At 35.5% G+C, this 8,650-nt stretch overlaps 1 protein-coding gene across 1 annotated transcript; it reads left to right on the top strand.

Moving 5' to 3' along the window:
- The first annotated feature begins 2,719 nt into the window (after positions 1 to 2,719).
- LOC143886306 (myb family transcription factor MOF1-like) lies at positions 2,720 to 6,288 on the top strand. The gene is made up of 6 exons (XM_077390247.1): positions 2,720 to 3,539; positions 3,639 to 3,715; positions 3,817 to 3,853; positions 4,243 to 4,396; positions 4,513 to 4,750; positions 5,936 to 6,288. The coding sequence occupies exons 1-6, from the start codon at positions 3,413 to 3,415 to the stop codon at positions 6,245 to 6,247; spliced, it is 945 nt and encodes a 314-aa protein (XP_077246362.1). The 5' UTR covers positions 2,720 to 3,412; the 3' UTR covers positions 6,248 to 6,288.
- The last annotated feature ends 2,362 nt before the right edge of the window (positions 6,289 to 8,650 follow it).

Consider the following 8,650-nt stretch of genomic DNA (forward strand, 5'->3'; position numbering starts at 1 on the left):
TATTGTACTGACCGCATCATAGGATGATCTAAATCGTCCGTGTGATGGAACATAACGTAAATAGGCTGTGCCCCAAAAATCCTTTCCATAGGATGATCCTAGCCATCCGATCTATAGAGGTTTTCATAAATAATAATATGTAGTTCCTCCATAGATTAGAGGGCTAGGATCATACTATGAAAATGATTTTTTGGGCACAGCCAATTTACATTATGGCCCACTACATTGACGGTTTTGATCATCCTATTATAGTGTGGGAATAAAAACAGTTAAAAAAAAACCGGGTGACTTTCGGTGCGGGTCCACCCGGCCCATATGGGTGGGGTCGGGTTCACCAAATTGTGACCCGTAAAATTCTGGGTCACTTATGAGCCGGCCCGTACCACCCGGACCCGTATAGGTTGGGTGAAACACGGCCCGGCCCACTCGTTTGCTATGTCTACAAAAAACCCGTGTTACATCACATAGACTAGTTCATGAGATCATCTATTGGGTCCCCTATAGACAGTTTTTATATGGTTTCTTAACATACATGCAAGTACATAAAAAAAAAAATAAAAAATAGTGGGGCCTACATTATCAGATAAACCAAACTGTTCATCTAGTAGGCCTCCACTTAAATAGACCGTGCCTTGAAAATCATCTCGATAGGATGATTCTAATCCTCTGATTGGTAGAATGCCTTTTACCCGATTAATTGAGCTTAGGAGGCGTAATGTTTAAGGAAGAAAGCCCAAGAAATCAAAAGTATGGAAAAAGAAAAACCATGAAAATAGATGTTGGATTTTGGTGGCAGCTTTCAAGAAGACAAATCAGCAAAAAACAGAGAAAAGTAAATCCCTTTATTTAATGGTGTTACCGAGTGGGAAGAGTTTTTACAGTCTTACTTCCATCATTACGACAGAAATCTGGTTCTCACACATTTGGAAAACAACGCCCACCAGGAAAATTAGTAAAAACAAGAAATATTAAATCAAAAATAAAATTCAAGGGCATTAATTTCCAATGGGAACGTAAAAATCGTACTCGTCTCTCTTTCAATACTTTTCTACTTACCGCATAAACAAGAATTTATTTGTTGTCGCCTTTGCCCTCCGGTCCTAGTAACTTGAAAGCTATTCTTTCTATTACTTCAAAAGTTCAAATAGCACAATCACAAATTCACCCCTAACGTTTTGAGAACATCCACCCATTTAGATGCCTTAGTAGTTTTAACCATAGTTTTAAATTTTGACCGAAATCCGAAATTTCTGGTTCCGGTTGAGACCGAAACCCAAATCGGGTATACTCGAAATGTTACAAAATTTAGGCCGAAATTTCGTCTTTCAGGATTTTCGCCCAAAAATCTCGAGTTTCTATATTATTTAGTATTTCCCGAAATTTCGTATGAGATAAAATATTAGTTTAATAGATTTTGTTGGATTTTCGCCGAGATTTCGGTTTCGGTGAGGACCGAAACACATTCGAAAACCAAAATTTGAAACAAAAAAAATGACTAGTTTATTTAGGAAGGAGAAGCAAAAGGGAGAAGAAATGAAATTGTTATTAAAAAAGACAAACGAAAGGGGGTGAAATTTTAATTCAATGTAAGATGCTAAAAAGAATAAAAGGGCTCCATTGGGACGAGACAAACACCATGTGAGTCAGTTCGTGATGTTTCTATTTAAGATAAAGAGTCCACTATTTACATACATTCCCCTCAATAGAACCCAAAAATTTCCCCCTCTTTCCATCATTTTCACCCCTTTTGTTTGTCTTTTCCTACAAATAAATGCATTCTCCTCCCCTGTATGTTTTTTTTTGTTTGAAAATAAAGTCCTTTTTAAGAGCAAGCATAAGGTAAAAAATGCTGGGAAAGGTCGAGGACATACCATTTTCTAATTTTGTATACAAATCATGTACACGCTCTACATCATTTTTTGGTGCATAATCTATTACCCACTAACTATTTCACCTTGTGATTTTTCAAGGTTCAAGATGTGATTGAATTTTATCTGGGGATTACTATTAACGAATTATCATCCATAATGTCAAAAGACCATATACCAAGTAACAATAAAACGGTTTCTACACACAAGTGTAGATAAGTTATGTAGACACTAGCTTAAAATACAGTGGATGACATATTGTTTGAGTGATCTAAACCATTCATTTGATTGGCCCTCACATAGATAGAGTGTTCACAAAAAATCAGCTCCATAGGATCATCCTAACCCTATGATTTGTGGAGGTGAAATGAACGTGTATAAACCTTCACACTTCTGTCCATTTTTTGCCTCCACGGTTCGAAGGGTTAGGATGATCCTATGTGAGGACCCATTAAATGAATGCTTTGGATCACCCAAACAATGTCTGCCGCCACTATATTTTAAGCTGTGTGTAGAAACCGTTTTCTCATATAATTAATCCTCTTTTTGAATAACAATTTCAATTAGATTAATGATGTAATTTATTGGAAAACCATTGTAGTTTTGCATTTGGACTAGGTGGGTAATTTTAATAATCCAACAAATTCAGGTCTGTTTACAAACATAAATACGAAAAAACCACCAATTTTTCTAGAGACGGTTTGAAGTTTTCAGTGAGAGAAGGGTTAGTTTTTCAAAAGTCGGCACCGTCTGAGACATGTGATTGATTGGGAAAAGAAAAGACAAAAAGAAAAAGAAGCAAAGCCTATAATTTCTTTCTAGGGTTTTAGCCGAAATTCCAAGGCGTTTGAAGAATTCTCGAATTCTTTAGTTGACTTTATTGACAAGAAAGGAAGAGAGAGAAAAACAATGTTTTGGGTTTTGACCGGTTCAAAGAGGTGTTTGGTTTATTTAACTTGAACACACCAACTAGAAAATCATGCTCAGAGATTCTACAGCCGTTTTTTTATTACCTTTTCTTTTTTTCTCTTTCTCATTGGGCTTTTTGTGATTATGATGACATTGGCGTTTTTGGGTCAAAGCTATTTGTAATTATTTCGAGAGGATCAGAAGCTCGTGATGAGAATTTCCTTTGCAGAATAGCAGAATAGCAGAACAGAGAAAAAAGAATTTAGAGAGAGAGAGTTCTTTTTGGTGGTCTCTGATTTTTTTTCTTTTTAAATTCTGCTAGTGTTGCTTTAAACCTAGACAGTTCCAACGAGATGGAGATACTCGAGCTTTACAAGGTAGATGATGTGAGTTTTAGACTTTTGGGGTTTTGTTTTTGAGAGAACCAAGAAAGGACCCATGTGTTTTGATTGACCCAGATGTTTAAAAGGGTAGGCAAGTTGGTTTTTTTAGTGGGATTTTAGGGAGAATCTTGAGTTTTTGAAGACCTAGAAGCTTAAAAGGTTGAAGGGGCAAGAGGGATAACAGGTGTTTTGTTTGGATTTGATTTTTGTTCTAAAAGTTGCTTAGAAAGAAAGGGAAGAACACAAAGTGAAATGGGGAGTTGTGGAAGGAATGGAACTGTTAGACAGTATGTTAGGTCCAAGGTACCTCGTTTGAGATGGACTCCTGATCTTCATCACTGTTTTGTTCATGCCATTGAAAAGCTTGGGGGACAAGACAGTAAGTTATCTCTCTCCTCCCTCTCTCTCTCTCTCTCACATGGCTCTTTTGTTGTTTTGTTTCATATTTGTATGCTGAAAATGCCTTCTTTATTTGCAGAGGCCACACCCAAACTTGTTCTTCAGCTCATGGATGTTAGAGGGCTAACGATTTCTCATGTCAAAAGCCATCTTCAGGTTGGATTTAATCTATTTTTTTCTTCTTTTTTTCATCTTGAAATATGAATTTCATTATCTAACAAAGTCTTTCTTTTTTGTTTTTGCTTGATTAAAATCAGATGTATAGAAGCATGAAGAGTGACCTGAGCAGACAAGGTATGCAGAGGCTCCCCTATCTATGTTATTTTTTTACCTAATATGAAAACATACCCAGTTTTTTTTTTTTTAATATTAAAGAATTTCGAACATACCCGATTTTAGCATTCACATATCACTAGAATGTCTTCACTTCCAAACCCAGATGCTTTCAAAGGGAAGAAGAAGAGAAATCCTAATGCTTTCAAAGTTTCCATTTACAATGTTTACATGTTAAAGAATAGAAACTACTATAGGTCTATAACATTTTCACATGGTTATAACCTAGGTTGTTATGTAGCTTCTATTTATTTCCCTAACATTTTTTCCATTGTATACAAAAGAAAAGAGAGAAAAAAGAAACACCAACTCAAAAACACCACCAACTCTTTGCATTTTTTGTGTGACAGATTTGCATTCTACCGAACAAAGAAATGACCATTTTGACGATAATGATGGTGATGGTGATGTTGATGAGGAAAATGATGATGATTTTTTTTCCTCTTCAAAGCCCATCAAGGAATTCCAGTCTGATTTCTTTTACTCTCCTCTCTTTCCAAAAAGGTTAGCTTTCAGCTTCAAAAATATCCTTTCTTTTTATCTGTTCATTTGTGTTTCTTAAGTGCCCTTCATTCTCATCTCTCTTATCTATTCTTCCTTTCTGCTTTGTGTTTTTTTAGAACCCATTTAGAGACTAGTCCCATCTCTAATGGGCTCCAATTCAGCCAAAGAATGTGTGAAACAGCCACCTCAACGTACTGTTTTGATGATTATCTGCAAGCAATGACTGAGGGAAAGGGAATAAAGGATGGTGGTTTCAGATGGCAGAAAGATTCTGGAAAAAAAGGGATTTGTGCAGATGGTCTTTACAAGCTCAATACATTAGGATACACTGTAGAAGAATCTGAATTTTTCAAGGTACTACAAGTAAAAATGACCCCTGTATTTTACCTTTCTTTTACTCTCCCTCTTGGGTTTTTTTTTTTTTTTTTGGCTAGCATTTGGCTTTTTGGCCTTTTATTCTTTTCCATTTTCATCATTTCTTTGACTAAGCTTTTATGCATATATCTCTGATAATGAATATGAAGAAGAAAAAATTATCTTCTCTATTATATCCCATTAGAAACTTAGGACATATATTCTTTTCTTTTACCTATATTTCATTGTTTAATGGTAACTAGGTGTTATTTAGATGTATATAACCCACTTTCTTGCACTATTGAGATGGTCTGATTAACTGCTGAAACCTTTACAATTCCCAAAGAAATGTGTTGATAAAATGGAGTGTCATTATTAAAACAAGGAGGATGTGTTCATTGTTTTTGTCCAATGCATGTCTCACATTTTGTTTTTCTAAGTATCTGACATAAAACCATGTAATTTCTTTTTGGACTAGTTTAAGGTTTAATTGGGGACCACACCCTGTTTTCCAATCTTTTCATGGCAATGATACTTCTTGTCCCTTGATTTGATAATGACACACACTTCTCTTTATTTGAAACTTTTAAATTAGAGTTTTGTAGGCTGTTAAATTCACGACCAATCATCACACTATTTTTGCCAAAGTGAGGAGTGCCATTGTCATACCTTGGGAGTTTATTTCTTCTACTCTTTTTTTATGTTTATCTTGTACTAGCTCAAAAATCTCAGGTATTGGCATAGACACTACTATACATGTACATGCATGGGAACACACATGTATGTGCGTTATTCTGGCCCCACATGTAGTCACGTGCCTATGAATACATATCCATGACTTGTACGTCTGCATGTGTTCATGAATACATACATGCATGCACATGATGCAAAGAAAATACTTAATTTAGCTTTTCTTCTATTGTTCACAAAGCCAAGCAAGAGACATTGCTTTATAATGTACTCACACAGTCACACTCCCTTGTTTTAATAATGACACCTATCCATTCTTTTTACACTTCTTAAATTGCCTTTATTAGCCATTTATAATTCCTAAAAAGCTACAGCCAAAACATAAGAAGTGTCTAAGAAAGTTAGGTGTGGCATTATATAATCTTGAGAGTGCATGTATCACTTCTCATAATCTCACATTCATTAAACTTTTCAATAATTTCTGTGGCAAAACAGGTTACTAAACCAGATGATCAGAAACTTACATGGTCACGAAAGAGAAAGTTAGAGGACGGATTTCAGCCATTTCTAAGGGAATCCATGGATGGAAAACGCAGGGAAGAAGAGGAAAATATTGATGATTTGTCACTATCTTTAGCTTTGCAGCCATTACAAAAGAGTAATGCTTCATCCACGAGCGAAAATAGCGAGGCTTTCTCTTCTTTGTCGAGGATAAATATCAAAGAGTATTCTGGTTCTTCAGTAGAAAATTATATAAATTTGGATCTCTCTATCTCTGTCTCTGGTTCTTGTGCTGAACACATGTAAATCTCTTTTTGTTCTCATGAAATTCATCTTGTTTTTTGTCATTGTTTCTGTTTGATTTGTATCCAATTTCATTGATTTCTTCCAGGATGATGGTATTTATAATCTTGGGTTAAATACATATATGAACATTAAACAAGTGATCTACTTCCTCTTTGAGGTTTGATTGAAACAAAAAATCTCTGAAAAAATGTCAGTCTGTTACAATTCCATCAAGCTACTAATATCCGGTCAAGGTTTGGAATAAAGATTGAGGTGCAAATGTCAAACAAGAATGGCTACATATAGAACAAACCTATGTGTAATCCCCACCTTCTTAAGCAAGGTGAGGGTTCATTTTCCATCCATATAAAGGAAACTACTTTTAAAATTGGCTGTTAAATGATCCAATGGTCGGCATTCGACGGGGCATAGAAAGTCTACATCCAACGGTTATGATCATTTAATTGGTGCAATTTTCATGTTGTGGTAAATTCATGATGGGCCCACAATTTCAAAGCTACAAATCAGCCCTCTCATGTATACTATTCACAGAAATAAAAAGTAAAACGTGGGTCTTCTTCTTTCTAATTATACAATGAACAATGGTCACTTTTATGCTCCTTCCTAAAATATATTTACTGGGCTCCAATTCCGTTACATTTATGCGATTGGACCTGTTGATATAGAGTACACCTTGAGTAGATGATCTAGGCCTTTGATTCAACAAGCCTTGATCAATCCACATTTACTTTAGTATCTATAGAATTTAGACTGTTGATTTTTGTAGTCCTTTATCTTCTGTGTGGTTTATAAGATCAGCGGACTTGATCTCACATAAAGGTCTCAGGTCTGGGTGCAACTCGGGTCGATTTTTTGGGAATTCAGGTTGAACTTTTACATTAAAATGAGGTCAGGTTCGGGTTGATTCCAATACTGTAAGTATAAAAGATTAAAATACTGCCTTCTCCAAAAGAGTAAGTGGTAGTTTCACATGGTATCAGAGCAAATGCCTGGGTTCAAACCTCCTTCATAGCAAAAATCCACATGCAATTGGCAAACCCAAAAAAGAGGGGCCACACTTGAGGGGGAGTGTTAAAGTATAAAAGATTAAATACTGCCTTCTCCAAAAGCTTAAGCTTAAGCTTTTGGAGTAACTGGTAGTTTCACAAATTCATTTTTTTACCAAATGCTCAACCCGACCTGACCCAAGTTGCACCCCTACATAAAGGCCCCAATGCCTCCTTGTAGGACCCAAAAGTTTCGTCTACCAATGTTAGTAAAAGTGGCTTTTTGGCCTGTTCTCTTTTACAATCAGCTCCTCATTCTAATCTCCCGCTCATGTCCTCAAACTAGGAGTATCTGAAGGCTTTATGATGTGGTTGCTGTCTGAGTTAGAGTTTTGAGTTAGGGGTAATAAAGAGTTTCTGTTGGAGAATATTTAATCTGATGCTTGGTAGAGTGTTTTGGTGGAGCTTCTAAACAGCATCATGTGGTGTGAGGTTGCTTGTATATGAAGAGTGCATTCATTTCAAAACCATGAGTATCAGAGGTCTTTGAGAGTAGGAAAAAAAAAAAAAAAAAAACTCCTTCCAGGCCATGCATTGTATAAAAAATGTCTGAAAGAATTTTAATGTTTAATGGCCATGCATTGAATAAACAATGTTTGAAAGAGTCACTCTCTTTACATATGTAGGTAAATGATATTTCAACTCCCTCTTGATTTAATATTCTTTCATGAAGAGTCACTCTCTTACATATGTAGGTAAATGATATTTCAACTCCCTCTTGTTTGTTTGTTTGTTTTTTTTTGGTATTCCCTAAAAATGGCCGCATTTCTGCCTCCTTTTGTTAGTCTTTGTCTACATTCTCAGTTAAAGACAAACACAAGGGGATGTGTGTATATCGCACCAACCTATTTTGATAACGGAACTAATCACTGTGTTTTACACCTTTTTGATCGGCTGCTGAGAGCGTTTTGAACTTCACTTGAAATTACCAAACTCTTAATATCTGAAGGCCAAGAGCTCATAGCACAGAACCTCAATTTCATTACACATTTGAAACCCAATTTAAATATTCATGAATTATTATTTTTAGATTATAACCCACCAGTTAGATGGAAAATTTGGAGCCCTTATTGTAAAATTTACCCTTAAAATGCAAAGATAATTTTTTACATTAGTCTATGAAAGTACAAAACCATCAAGCATAATGTGGAACAGTCGACTTTGGCTTGGTTTGAAAGGCTAAATCAAGCTCTTCAAGTCAGAGTGTACAAGTGAAGTTTATGTGATAATTCACTATTTTATAGTATTATTTATGAGCTAAAGCAAACTCCTAAAGCTTAATTTGAATGGCTAAATCAAGCTCTTCATGTCAGAAGATTCAAGACAAGTACAAGTGATTAATCACTATTTTATAAAC

This window comes from Tasmannia lanceolata, unplaced genomic scaffold (assembly GCF_043159265.1).
Source record: "Tasmannia lanceolata isolate RefF3 unplaced genomic scaffold, GAP_Taslan_0.1 ptg000011l, whole genome shotgun sequence".
Taxonomy (NCBI): Eukaryota; Viridiplantae; Streptophyta; class Magnoliopsida; order Canellales; family Winteraceae; genus Tasmannia; species Tasmannia lanceolata.

What these genes read in the sequence shown, in the direction of transcription:
- LOC143886306 (XM_077390247.1), top strand. Translation starts at nt 3,413, where the DNA reads ATGGGGAGTTGTGGAAGGAATGGAACTGTTAGACAGTATGTTAGGTCC. An exon ending in GAGTGACCTGAGCAGACAAG is followed by an intron (nt 3,854 to 4,242) that starts GTATGCAGAGGC and finishes TTTGTGTGACAG; the next exon opens with ATTTGCATTCTACCGAACAA. An exon ending in TCTCCTCTCTTTCCAAAAAG is followed by an intron (nt 4,397 to 4,512) that starts GTTAGCTTTCAG and finishes GTGTTTTTTTAG; the next exon opens with AACCCATTTAGAGACTAGTC.